Source organism: Coregonus clupeaformis, unplaced genomic scaffold, assembly GCF_020615455.1.
Source record: "Coregonus clupeaformis isolate EN_2021a unplaced genomic scaffold, ASM2061545v1 scaf3409, whole genome shotgun sequence".
In the NCBI taxonomy this organism is placed as follows: Eukaryota; Metazoa; Chordata; class Actinopteri; order Salmoniformes; family Salmonidae; genus Coregonus; species Coregonus clupeaformis.
The window spans coordinates 31,671-46,566 of record NW_025536863.1 but is presented as its reverse complement, the minus strand read 5'-3'; the positions used below and the strand labels follow the sequence as shown (position 1 = coordinate 46,566).

At 42.0% G+C, this 14,896-nt stretch overlaps 1 protein-coding gene across 1 annotated transcript; it reads left to right on the top strand.

Annotated features, from left to right (window-relative positions):
- Nucleotides 1-4,536: 4,536 nt before the first annotated feature.
- Nucleotides 4,537-14,416, top strand: LOC123489888 (butyrophilin subfamily 2 member A1-like). Its single transcript, XM_045220237.1, is given in 6 exon segments — nt 4,537-4,597; nt 4,842-5,165; nt 5,168-5,203; nt 5,314-5,601; nt 13,585-13,778; nt 13,916-14,416. Coding segments are annotated over 6 exon segments (1,077 nt in total). The 3' UTR covers nt 14,090-14,416.
- Nucleotides 14,417-14,896: the final 480 nt, after the last annotated feature.

Sequence of the window (14,896 nt, the reverse complement as noted above, 5' to 3'; positions counted from 1 at the left end):
CTTGTAGGCTATTTTCCGGTAGATTACACCCGGTCCTAGCTCTTGTGGGTGTTGTGTTGTGTGGATGGTCCACCCGGCGATAGCGGTCACAAACTGCTGGATGTTTGGACAGCTCCGCTCTTCCCTGCTGGTGGTGCTGAAACTGAAAACCGGGCTGCGCTCTGACTGTACCCGCTCTGGCTGTTCCTCGGCGGGGAGGGGCTCTCCAAATCTCCACTCTCCTCTGGTGCTGATGGAGCTGTTAACAAGCCGCGGTGCTGAAAGCAGGACACTTGCTATAATTAACACGAGATAGATAAACTGCCAGGCTCGTAGTCTCTCAGAGCTCCGTGTGAGCTCTAACAGAACTCACCTGCCGATGCCGATGGTAGCAACCCGAAACAACACGATCTCTCTTTCTCTCTCTCTCTCCTCTCTCTCTCTCTCCCTCTCTCCTCTCTCTGCCGGACCAACCGTGGAGGAGGAGAGCGAAATGAGTATCCGCCTCTGATCGTGCGTCCTGCACTGTACGGCCTTAGCTTTTATAACCGATCTCTACTGTGGGCTGTCCCATTTTGCCCCCCGTTGGAATAAGATACAGACATACATACACAACAAGTCAACATGGTTGTGCCCAGAGCAGCGTTGTGTTTCAGATGTGTTCCATGTTCCCCAGCCCCAGTTAATCTCCTGCTTTTATGAGCCTTATGCTTCAGATGAATATACATGATGTCTGCTGACTGGACAGAGCTCTCTTACTGGGACTAAAGCTTTGAGCAGGGTGAACATACTGTGCAGAGTGGGTTATCATTTGTCCATTGAGGAACAGCACACACACACACTTTGTAAAAGACAATTGCTATATGCTCAGGGTATTGTTATGTGTGTGTGTGTGTGTGTGTGTGTGTGTGTGTGTGTGTGTGTGTGTGTGTGTGTGTGTGTGTGTGTGTGTGTGTGTGTGTGTGTGTCTGTCTGTCTGTCTGTCTGTCCTACCTCAGTGCAGTGACCCTTATCTCATTCTCTCTCACCTGCTCTACCCTTTCACTATCTCCTCTCTTTCTCTCTCTCCACTTTCACTGATCTCCTATTGATTACACCTGATCTCCCCTCCCACCCCACACCCTGTAATCTGATCTAGCCCCTGAGCTGCAGTACTCTCTTTAGTAGTCACTGCATGACACTACTCACAGACACATATAACACAAACCAAACACCCATACAAACCATACAGTCATACACAGAATGTCAACTCACTAGTTCCTATTACAGTTTATACTGCAGTCATCACCTTTTATCCATTCTACTGCAGTCATCACCTTTTATCCATCCTACTGCAGTCATCACCTTTTATCCATCCTACTGCAGTTATTACCTTTTATCCATCCTACTGCAGTCATCACCTTTTATCCACCCTACTGCAGTCATCACCTTTTATCCACCTACTGCAGTCATCACCTTTTATTTATCCTACTGCACTCATCACCTTTTATCCATCCTACTGCAGTAATCACCTTTTATTATCCTACTGCAGTCATCACATGTTATCCATCCTACTGCAGTCATCACCTTTTATCCATCCTACTGCAGTACATCACCCTTTATCCATCTACTGCAGTCATCACCTTTTTATCCATCCTACTCAGTCATCACCTTTTCCATCCTACTGCAGTCATCACCTTTTATCCATCCTACTGAGTTATCACCTTTTATCCATCCTACTGCAGTCATCACCTTTATCCATCCTACTGCAGTCATCACCTTTTTATCCATCCTACTGCACTCATCACCTTTTATCCATCCTACTGCAGTTATCACCTTTTATCAAACCTACTGCAGTCATCACCTTTTTATCCATCCTACTGCAGTCATCACCTTTTGGACTACATACTGTAGATGGGACTGTTCTCTTGTTTTGGAGTCTGGAACAGAGTGGGTGTGTTTTCTCCACTCTCCTCTTTGCAGTGTGTTATGGGATCGTGCCACCCCTTCCCAGGAGGACTATAGTGTTTCCTGTTTCTGTTTCCTGCCTGTCTCAGTAGTCTCACATCACCACTAGACACAGCCAATACATTACTGGCTCTGGGACTGAGATGGGGATTCTATCTCAGAGGAGGAGAGGAATGAGAAGAGGAAGATAAATAAGAACAGGAGGTGAAGGTAGAGGAGGGAGATGAGAGAAAGGAGGCAGACGAAGAAGAGTTGTAGGAGGTAGATGAGGAGCAGGAGGTAGATGAGGAGCAGGAGGTAGATGAGGAGCAGGAGGTAGATGAGGAGCAGGAGGTAGATGAGAAGAGATGGAAGAAGAGGACTGGTTCCCAACATGATGATGTTCTTCCTCTCTACAGCACCATACATATTGAAGCTTAGCTACCATGTCCCTTTGATCAGTGTGTGTCTACTGCCCTCTAGTGTGCTTTATGTCAGTGTCAGAAGGCCCTGGGTTTCCTGTAGTCCAAGCCAGCAGTCCACAGAGAATGGGGTTGACACTGTTCATTATGTGACATTCAGTATGGATGAGGTATGGAGCATGAGTCACTCAGTGACAGTCTGCATACTGAATGTGTACTGCTGAATGTGTACTGTTGAATGTGTACTGCTGTATGTGTACTGCTGTATGTGTACTGCTTAATGTGTACTGCTGAATGTGTACTGCTGAATGTGTACTGTTGTATGTGTACTGCTGAATGTGTACTGCTGAATGTGTACTGCTGAATGTGTACTGTTGTATGTGTACTGCTGAATGTGTACTGCTGAATGTGTACTGTTGTATGTGTACTGCAATGTGCTACTGCTGAATGTGTACTGTTCATTATGATTATGGGGTTATAGAGATAAATGTTTCAAATGTTGCTCTGGGGTGCCACAGTACATGTAATACTATATATGTAATACTTTATATGTATTGTGATCATGTTTTATATACTTAATAAAATCTGTTTCCTGTTCCTTTTACTTGCCTGTCTCAGCAGTCAGTTTGTGTCCCAAATAGTCTCAAACGATACCCTACTACAGCTCATAATATAGTGCATTGCATTTTACCAGATCACGTAGCACCATGATGTAGAGCACTGTTCTCTACCAGGAAGTTGCAAAAACTGTTGAGTTCTTAGATATATGCTCCTGAGACCCAGCAATTTTTGTCCTCTCTAGTGGACATTAGTTATTGGTCATTATCTCTGAGGCCATACAAACCACTGTATTAAGTGTGAAGGTGTGACCTTGGCAACGTTATCTTCCTGGTTCTTTAAAAAAATGTCTACCATCAAAGTTAGCACATTTTATGGACATTTGAAAAGTGTTTGTAGTTATTAATTATATATCTTTTTTCAAATTGTTTCTAGTAAGTAAATATCTTAGGAATAGTTAAGTGAGTTTTCAGGAATGTGTAATATTTTCACCTTAAATCAGAGCTTATCAAGAAATGTCCTCTGTAGTGGACAGCCTGATGCCACCACTATGTTTTCCACCTACTCTACCCATTGACTGTAATGTAAATGTTTTCGTATTTATGTCCTAATGACCACTACAAAGGACAATTTTGCACTTTTCTTGGTAAGATGTTTTTTATTCTTCACAAAAGCACTTATGTTATGTAAAATAAAATATGACAAAAAAACTATTTTTTTCGGGTCTCAGCAGGATATGCATAGACGTATAATTTCTCATTTTCTATAGACGTAAGTACCAGTAGGCACCACTTGATAATAGTCAGCACATCATAAAAATAAAATAAAATCATGTAAATATGATCCGAAAAATGATTGTAAGTGATGTGTATTTCCTAACATGAAGATGTACTTTCCCCTCTACAGCACCACAGCCCATCTGCCATGTCCCTTTGATCAATATGTGTCTACTGCCCTCTAGTGTTAACTTGAAGTCAGTGCGATAGATCAGGATAGTTCAGGAGTTTCACTTTCACTTTTGGAGACGAAAGCAAAGATTATTGTAACTACCCAAGATAGAAAAGCAGTGTTGTTTACATTGGGAGCCAATAAAGCACAGTGGACAGAACAGGCAAGGTGGTGGGTGAGCCAAGCACAGAGATAGCGAGATCCTATTGGCTAATTTTAGGACGTATTTGCGTTCCACTGGACTTCCTCTTATCACCATATTTGGTGGTGAGTGGCCCGCACCAGATGCTTCAGATTTCTACCCCATGTGACCTATCTGGGTTTCCCCTTTCATTTGTGACCATTCCTGCCTTGCAGTGGAAGCACGTTATTTTATTCCTCATTCTTCCTGCCTTTCCCCAAAGTCCATCTTGAAACTAGGTCCTTCTCAGTTGTGTTCTGCTCTGCGTGCAAAGTGAGAGTTAAGAACTGACTGTAAACTTGAGTATCAGGGAGGGTAGAGTTTCAGTTGATCTTTGTTCCTTTCTCCCTTTATGTTTACATGGATAAATCGGCCTAATTCAACCTGAACTTTCAAATGTTACTCTCTCACTCCAGCCCAGTTTGTGCCACAATATGACATACTTTAAACTATATTGTGATAAAGTTGACATACTTAAGAGAGTCTGTCTGTCTTTAATCTCAGGGTAAAGAGGTCATCATGATGACTGGGCCATGTTGTTTGTGTGTGACTCTCCTGCTTCTCCTGCACAGAGCAGACTCTGGTACAGTACCCTCACATTCTGTCTTTGTGTGTGTGTGTGTGTATATGTGTGTGTGTATGTGTGTGTGTATGTGTGTGTGTGTGTATGTGTGTGTGTGTGATAGTGTACATAATCCTGACCAGCACTGGTACATGATGATCACAGCATGATAGTTGTTGTGACACATCAGTACCTGAGTATGACTTGCACCAACATGTGTCTTTAGTGAGGTTTGTAAAATCTGAATGGTTGATTCTCTCTCCAGAAAGTTTTGAGGTTCTTGGTCCGACTCGTGCCATTGCTGCTGTGGCTGGTGATGACATAATTCTGCCCTGTTACATCAAACCCAACATCAGCGCTGAGAACATGAGAGTTGTCTGGTTCAGATTCAACCTCACAGTCCATCAGTCAAACATTCACGTCCATCTCTACCAAGACGGCAGAGACAAATACCATGATCAGATCCGCTCCTACGAGGGAAGGACATCATTGTTTAAAGAGGAACTGAAGAAGGGCAGCACCTCTTTGAAACTGACCAGGGTACAAGGCACTGATGATGGACTTTACAAATGTCTTGTTCAGTCTAAGACCCATATGATGATGCCACCATTCAAGTCTACATAACAGGTGAATTTTTTTTCTCATAAATATAATAGCAATCCTCTGTTCCTTCAAGTACATGATTCTGTTTCCAATCTCAGCAGTACTTCATCTCCAGTCTCCCTTTGTGTCTGTAGCTATAGGATCCAAGCCAGAGCTTTCCATTGAGGGACAGAAAGAAGGAGGGATGGGTCTGCTGTGTGTATCTAAAGGCTGGTTCCCTGAGCCTGAGTTGGAGTGGCTGGACAGTGAAGGGGTCACTCTGTCTGCTGGACCTTCAGAGACAGACAGGGACTATGAGGTGTTCTACATAGTCAAACTAAAGACCATCGTAAAGGAGACTGACACCAACCACTTTACCTGCAGACTCAGACAGAGGCAACTCAGTGAGCAGATCAACATGGAGACAGAGTTTCACATCCCTAGTGAGTTGCACAACATCATATTATTGTTTAGCTGATATGAAACACTTGTAATGTTTTATATGCTTTTGTATTACAAAGGCTGAGTAATAATGAAACATAAATAGGACAATTGGATACAAGTTTGTCGACATTTTTAGAACAATAAAGTGTTCTATTGTCAAAATGAAATGTTGGTTTTGTAGATCCAGCTATATGCCTCCACCCCAAATGAATGGAAAAGATATACACAAAATAAACCAGGAAAACAGATGGTACTCATCTTTTCCATTCATTTGGCATTGAGGCATATAGCTGGATCTACACAACTGATGTCATGGGGTATGGTTTCATTTTGACATTAGTCTGCATTTGAGGTCTGTAAAAGTTTGACAAATCATTCTTTATGACTGAAATGACCCTTTAATATTATTATTTGGTAGCAGTGGTAAGCATGTCACTGATCTCAGTTGATTTGTGTCTTGCAGGTGAGCTGTTCCTTGTTCATACAGACACATGGAGAGTGGCCTTTGCAGTGATTGTCTCTCTGAGCATTGAACTTGTGGTCATATTAGCTTTCACCATCTGGCGCTGGAATCGTTTGTTTAATGACTACCGTAATAGAAAACTAATTAAAGAGTTTATTTGACTGAATGTAAATGTTTTACAGTGCAGTTTCCATAGTTGCACACACAAGGAGTTGGGTACTAGAACCGAAAGCTTGCTAGTTTGATTCCCTGAGCCGACAAGGTGAAAAAAAATCAGTTGATCTACCCTTGAGCAAGGCACTTAACCCTAATTGCTCCAGGGTCGTCATCAATAATGGCTGATCCCTGGCCATGACCCCACTCTCCGAGGGTGTCTCAGGAGGAGCTGGGATATGCAAAAAACACATTTCCATTTCACACCTCACACTCGTACAGGTTAACCACTTGTACATGCAGTGAAACAGGACAAATATAAGAACCCCCTATTTGACCTTTAGAAGTAAAAAGCAGACATTGGTCAGATACTGTACATGTGTATTTAAGGATTTCTATAAATAAAATGCAATTTTCTATGTATAGGGAAACATTTCTATTTGAAACAACTTTCCCCACAAAAATACCAGAATCTTTAATATAAGGTTTCTTTAAATCACAGTGCGTGGTTTACCTGAACCGCATCAGTGTAATTGGCTCCTTCATGGAAAGGACTTTGTCAAAAAAACAACTTGAGTAGATCCTTTTGTGGAACTTTCCTCTAACTGTTATCTATTTTTATGTCTGCAGATGTATCCACAGTCAAGCGCTAGGTAAGAAGTGTCTTACTGTCAAACATCAGTTTTCTCCTCCATAAATGGAACGTTGTCAGAGAAAACACTGAGGTTCTCATGTTCACTAAGGATGTTCTCTCTAATGACTCTCTTTTTCTGTCTGCAGTTAAAGACGAGTTGAATAATTAGAGTTTAACAGTCCTATGCACGTGTCAAACTCATTCCACGGAGGACTGAGTGTCTGTGGGTTTTCACTCCTCCCTTGTACTTGATTGATGAATTAAGGTAATTGATTAGTAAGAAACTCTATGCATCAATGTGTCATATGTTCAGATTTTAATAATTGTCTTCTCCATGGATGTGAGATGTGTTCATTAAGGATGTTCACGCTAACTGTTCTCTTTTTATGTCTGCAGAGAAAGTTCAAGATGACAAGGATTGTAGGCTGAGTAAGTTGTGTCCAACACTCCTTTGCATCAATGTGTCATTTTTTTTAAAACTCCCAATTATATTGGGATACCAAACAACAATTGGAGACAAACAATCCCCATTACATGAAAATGTTACAGAAATGGATGCTAGTACAACAGCTAGTTTCATGGATTTAAAATCCTTACATATTTAACATAGTTTATCACATTGTTTTCACGGTCCCCATCCCCCTGTCAACAATTAATTTAATGATTCACCTTTAAGAATGCTTTAATTGACTTGAATTAATCTGTTTGTCTGTAGATACTCACTGATCAGCTGGGTAAGTAGGAGATATACATGATGCATTACTAGACCCTTATGGTCAATATACAATACATATTCTCAGGAACCCTGTTCCTACAGAGCTAACTTCCTATAGGTTTTTCGATCCAACCTTAGTTGTAACTGACCTCATTCAACTTATTAACCAGCTAATTATTAGAATCAGGTGCACTAGATTAGGGTTGGAGTGAAAACCTACAGTGGGGAGAACAAGTATTTGATACACTGCCGATTTTGCAGGTTTTCCTACTTACAAAGCATATAGAGGTCTGTCATTTTTATCATAGGTACACTTCAACTGTGAGAGACGGAATCAACAAAAAAATCCAGAAAATCACATTGTATGATTTTAAGTAATTAATTTGCATTTTATTGCATGACATAAGTATTTGATCACCTACCAACCAGTAAGAATTCCGGCTCTCACAGACCTGTTAGTTTTTCTTTAAAGCCCTCCTGTTCTCCACTCATTACCTGTATTAACTGCACCTGTTTGAACTCGTTACCTGTATAAAAGACACCTGTCCACACAGTCAATCAAACAGACTCCAACCTCTCCACAATGGCCAAGACCAGAGAGCTGTGGTAAGGACATCAGGGATAAAATTGTAGACCTGCACAAGGCTGGGATGGGCTACAGGACAATAGGCAAGCAGCTTGGTGAGAAGGCAACAACTGTTGGCGCAATTATTAGAAAATGGAAGAAGTTCAAGATGACAGGTCAATCACCCTCGGTCTGGGGCTCCATGCAAGATCTCACCTCGTGGGGCATCAATGATCGTGAGGAAGGTGAGGGATCAGCCCAGAACTACACGGCAGGACCTGGTCAATGACCTGAAGAGAGCTGGGACCACAGTCTCAAGAAAACCATTAGTAACACACTACGCCGTCATGGATTAAAATCCTGCAGCGCCACGCAAGGTCCCCCTGCTCAAGCCAGCGCATGTCCAGGCCCGTCTGAAGTTTGCCAATGACCATCTGGATGATCCAGAGGAGGAATGGGAGAAGGTCATGTGGTCTGATGAGACAAAAATAGAGCTGTTTGGTCAAAACTCCACTCGCCGTGTTTGGAGGAAGAAGAAGGATGAGTACAACCCCAAGAACACCATCCCAACCATGAAGCATGGAGGTGGAAACATCATTCTTTGGGGATGCTTTTCTGCAAAGGGGACAGAACGACTGCACCGTATTGAGGGGAGGATGGAGATCCATGTATCGCGAGATCTTGGCCAACAACCTCCTTCCCTCAGTAAGAGCATTGAAGATGGGTCGTGGCTGGGTCCTCCAGCATGACAACGACCCGAAAAACACACAGCCAGGGCAACTAAGGAGTGGCTCCGTAAGAAGCATTTCAAGGTCCTGGAGTGGCCTAGCCAGTCTCCAGACCTGAACCCAATAGAAAATCTTTGGAGGGAGCTGAAAGTCTGTATTGCCCAGTGACAGCCCCGAAACCTGAAGGATCTGGAGAAGGTCTGTATGGAGGAGTGGGCCAAAATCCCTGCTGCAGTGTGTGCAAACCTGGTCAAGACCTACAGGAAACGTATGATCTCTGTATATGCAAACCAAGGTTTCTGTACCAAATATTAAGTTCTGCTTTTCTGATGTATCAAATAATTATGTCATGCAATAAAATGCAAATTAATTACTTAAAAATCATACAATGTGATTTTATGGATTTTTGTTTTAGATTCAGTCTCTCACAGTTGAAGTGTACCTATGATAAAAATTGCAGACCTCTACATGCTTTGTAAGTAGGAAAACCTGCAGAATCGGCAGTGTATCAAATACTTGTTCTCCCCACTGTACATGATGGTAGCCCTCCAGGAACAGGGTTGGAGAGCCCTTTTCTAAGGGCTTACAATATGCATTGAGCAAATATGCAAATAGCACAAAGATTAGTCATAATTATGTGGTAAAATATAACTGTATTGGAATTAATGTTTACTCACTGCGATGGCAATGTTCACAACAATATTTATATTTAGTTGTATTAAAACATTTTCACACTTTAATGAACTGGAATTATAATTGGTTTTATTTGTTGAATTTACCCACAGATTTTGTAAACATGAAGGGGTGTCCAGGTAAATTAATGACACTGAATTGTATTTCAAATATATTTGATGTCTTCATATCATATTTCTGTTGTTTGTAGGTATACTACAGTATATTATGGTATTTTTACACCATGTCACTTTGGATATGTATCCCTCACCTTATCATTAAAGTTTGGAGATTAAGAGAGGGAGATTTGGCATCATGTTCCAAGTGCACCATACAGTATACACTACTGTAACATTATATTACCATAGTTTCTGGTATCCCCCAAATCTGACAAACTCTTTCTCTATATTCTAGAATTTGAAACCATCAGAAGACATGCAGGTCAGTGTGATGTACTCTCCAGTCCACCCACCTAGAGTTTCACATTAATATTAATATCTTCACATACCGGGATTACTTGAAATAACATGATCACACATGCATATCTACAGTATACTCATGTTATCAATAACAACCTATAGGCTACATACAGTGGGGAAAAAAAGTATTTAGTCAGCCATCAATTGTGCAAGTTCTCTCACTTAAAAAGATGAGAGAGGCCTGTAATTTTCATCATAGGTACACGTCAAATATGACAGACAAAATGAGAAAAAACATCCAGAAAATCACATTGTAGGATTTTTTATGAATTTATTTGCAAATTATGGTGGAAAATAAGTATTTGGTCAATAACAAAAGTTTCTCAATACTTTGTTATATACCCTTTGTTGGCAATGACACAGGTCAAACGTTTTCTGTAAGTCTTCACAAGGTTTTCACACACTGTTGCTGGTATTTTGGCCCATTCCTCCATGCAGATCTCTCTCAAGAGCAGTGATGTTTTGGGGCTGTCGCTGGGCAACACGGACTTTCAACTCCCTCCAAAGATTTTCTATGGGGTTGAGATCTGGAGACTGGCTAGGCCACTCCAGGACCTTGAAATGCTTCTTACGAGGCCACTCCTTCGTTGCCCGGGCGGTGTGTTTGGGATCATTGTCATGCTGAAAGACCCAGCCACGTTTCATCTTCAATGCCCTTGCTGATGGAAGGAGGTTTTCACTCAAAATCTCCACGATACATGGCCCCATTCATTCTTTCCTTTACACGGATCCGTCGTCCTGGTCCCTTTGCAGAAAAACAGCCCCAAAGCATGATGTTTCCACCCCCATGCTTCACAGTAGGTATGGTGTTCTTGGGATGCAACTCAGCATTCTTTGTCCTCCAAACACGACTAGTTGAGTTTTTACCAAAAAGTTCTATTTTGGTTTCATCTGACCATATGACATTCTCCCAATCCTCTTCTGGATCATCCAAATGCACTCTAGCAAACTTCAGACGGGCCTGGACATGTACTGGCTTAAGCAGGGGGACACGTCTGGCACTGCAGGATTTGAGTCCCTGGCGGCGTAGTGTGTTACTGATGGCAGGCTTTGTTACTTTGGTCCCAGCTCTCCCCTGTGTGGTTCTGGGATTTTTGCTCACCGTTCTTGTGATCATTTTGACCCCACGGGGTGAGATCTTGCGTGGAGCCCCAGATCGAGGGAGATTATCAGTGGTCTTGTATGTCTTCCATTTCCTAATAATTGCTCCCACAGTTGATTTCTTCAAACCAAGCGGCTTACCTATTGCAGATTCAGTCTTCCCAGCCTGGTGCAGGTCTACAATTTTGTTTCTGGTGTCCTTTGACAGCTCTTTGGTCTTGGCCATAGTGGAGTTTGGAGTGTGACTGTTTGAGGTTGTGGACAGGTGCAGTGGCGGCTCCTGAAAAAATTCTCAGGAGGGGCAATTTTTCTGATGATTTAGGTGACCTACACACATTTTAAAAAAGATATGTCCAGCAACAACATGAAGACAGGGGGCAGCATATAAGTCAATACAGAAGCATTTATTGACTCGATCTGGGGAGATGGATTCCAGTTTCTGTGACAGATTATAAATAATCTCTGATGCCTTTGTTATATTAGCTTTTGGTTGAATGTACTGTCGTAGTAAATATATAATGTTATAGCTTGGTCTGACTAAAATCTTGTGCATGACCCATTTTGTGTTGGGCGTTTGTTTTCAATCAATGCTGTTCCTATCCTATAACAATGGACAAAAGAGTCCTATCTTGTCAGCCTTGTCAGCAGGTGGCCAAGGACAACACCCACGCCATAGGTCTCTCAGTTCTTCCAACTCACGAGTTCTTGCTCTGAGGACACACACACACACACACACACACACACACACACACACACACACATCATCACTGATAACACACACACACACACACATCATCACTGTTAAACACACACACACACACACACAAAAAATCCCCTCTCTTTAGGCTGAACATTTGAAGACAGAGAACCCGACTCAGAGCCAATGCAACAGTGGAGGGGACCTCGCAACTCATCAGGACCAATCAGAAGATCAGAACTACTAGATTCAACCTACATCATTTATTGTATAAAATGTCTGCACACAATGTTTTCGGGCTCTCTTCAGATAGCTCCCTAAGAGTTTGACGAACGGGTCCGTGCACGCGATTCCAGATATCTTTACCTCTGAATAAACTGCCTTTATTATACCATATCCACCCTGTCCAAAGTCTCTACTTGGTCTCAGTTCTCCAGTAAACTTGTGATTATCAACAGTACACAACGGTAACAAACAATTGGGGGAACTCACGGGGCAGATAGTAAGGTCGCAGTGACACAGAAAGCAGTTCAATGTCGGGGGTACAGAGTCGCTCTCTTACCAGGATCGCGGTCCGCTCTGACCAGGGTGAAGCCGGCCGGCTCCACTTCTCTGTCCGGGGACTCTGTCATCCAGCCAAGTCTCCCAGCTGTAATGGATTCCGCTGCCAGCAGCGTTTCATTATTTAGTCCGTTCAGTAGCGGGTATGTACACGATCAACAAGATCAGTCCAAAACCCACCACTGGAAATCCATGGTTGGCAGAATGTTTGTAAACTAAGTCTACAAATTAAAAACATAAAATAACGCCACACTGCAGGTCGCAACAGAGACGCTACTAGCCGCTATTGTCTTAGTTACGTTCATGGTTCACGTCACGTTATGACGAAAGCGCGTAAGTGCAAGCCCACAGACACCCATAGAGAATGTATTGAAAGCTTTGAAATTTGAAAAAAATAGATTTTACATGACAGGCTATGAGAGACTTCTGGGCGATTTTCAACCTGACTGAAATCGCCCCAAAAACGGGCGGGCCATTTGAAGCCACGACTTTAGCCTGATTTGACATTTAGTGGCAGTCAGATCAGATTAGAACACTGATAACTACTGTTGCCGTGATATAATTGATTAGAAAAAAATCCCTTCCTTTTCCCGTTTGGCAGTGCGTCGCCCATATCGCCCTATTGAACAGGCCGTCCCTGGACAGGTGTCTTTTATACTGATAACAAGTTCAAACAGGTGCCATTAATACAGGTAACGAGTGGAGGACAGAGGAGCCTCTTAAAGAAGAAGTTACAGGTCTGTGAGAGCCAGAAATCTTGCTTGTTTGTAGGTGACCAAATACTTATTTTCCACCATAATTTGCAAATAAATTCATAAAAAATCCTACAATGTGATTTTCCAGATTTTTTTTGCTCAATTTGTCTGTCATAGTTGACGTGTACCTATGATGAAAATTACAGGCCTCTCTCATCTTTTTAAGTGGGAGAACTTGCACAATTGGTGGCTGACTAAATACTTTTTTCCCCCACTGTATGTCTACAGTAATGTACTGTACATTAAGTCCTGCAGTAAAATGCCGTCCCCCATATTGATGTTATTTTCTTCTCATTTTTATAGACTATTTTTCACTTCACAGTGGATGTGACTCTAGACCCTGATACAGCACATCACTATACATGTGTCCTAGAGTAATGGACTGAGCAGTAAAATGCAGTCCCCCATATTGATATCTTTATTTAATTATTCTAATAAAGAGTGTGTTTCTCTCCATAGTGGATGTGACTTTAGACCCAGATACAGCACATCATAACCTCATCCTGTCTGAAGACAGGAAACAAGTTAAACGTATAACAAAACAAGAGAGGTTTGATAAAGTTCACTATGTCCTGGGAAAGGAAGGTTTCTCCTCAGGGAGATTCTACTATGAGGTGCAGGTGGAGGGGAAGACTGGGTGGACTTTAGGAGTGGTCAGAGAGTGGTCAAGAATAACTTTTACCTGAAACCTGACAATGGATGCTGGACTGTGTGGCTGAGGAAAGGAAAGTACAAGGCTCTTACTTGGCCCTCTGTCCCCCTCTCCCTGAGAGAGAAGCCCCAGAAGGTGGGGGTGTTTGTGGATTATGAGGAGGGTCAGGTCTCCTTCTACAATGTGGAGGCCAGGTCTCATATCTACTCTTTCACTGGCTACACCTTCACTGAGAAACTTTATCCATTATTTTATTCTGATACTATTTATAACAGGTCACTGGTCATCACTCCTGTAGATGTCACTGACTGACTGTTTTATACCAAACATTGAAATACTGTGTGTGTGTGTGTGTGTTACTCACAGTCTGAATGAATTGGAATGTGTTTATCACTATATGATTATACTAACAGAGAGGAAATTCACCTTGTATAATTTATGCTGAATGTCATCCTTTTGTGGTGGCAGAATTTGGGGTGAGCTGTTGTAACTTCTCAAGGGATATGTTCTGTGTTGGACTGTGATGTTACGCCTTTCATAGACTCCTGGTATGTCTGCACTCTAACACAAGGCCATTGTGTTCTGGAACTGTTGCTTGTATAAATAACTGTTGTGTAACAATATGATTGTATTGTCACCTCCCACTATATGAGGGACATGTAACCATTTACTCTTGGAGTTCTTCCCTGTGAAATCAGAGACAGATCTCCCTCGCAACTGTTTGATTAAATATGTTTTTATTATACAATTATATGGTCTATGCCTTAATCTTTGGATTGAGTTTTCCACAACATTTGGTGCTGTGACCCAGATGAGAGCGACCTGACTTTTTTATCTGTTTCGCTTGGCTTGGACCCAGACATCCCTCTGGCCACAACTATAAAAGGTAAGAGACTGTAGTGTATGGAGAATTATGACTTTGCTAATGTTTTAAGTGGAACCTGAGAGGATGTTTATTCAGTTTCAGAGGGAGCCTTTTTAGAGTGACACCTCATAGAACAGAGGGAGTCTGTTTGTTGTAGACAGGGGATTGGACAGTAGAGGGAGCCACCCATATTTCTGTAAAGATTATAAGTATGGGCTAGAGACAAAGAACATTAGAACAGACTTATTATTTTG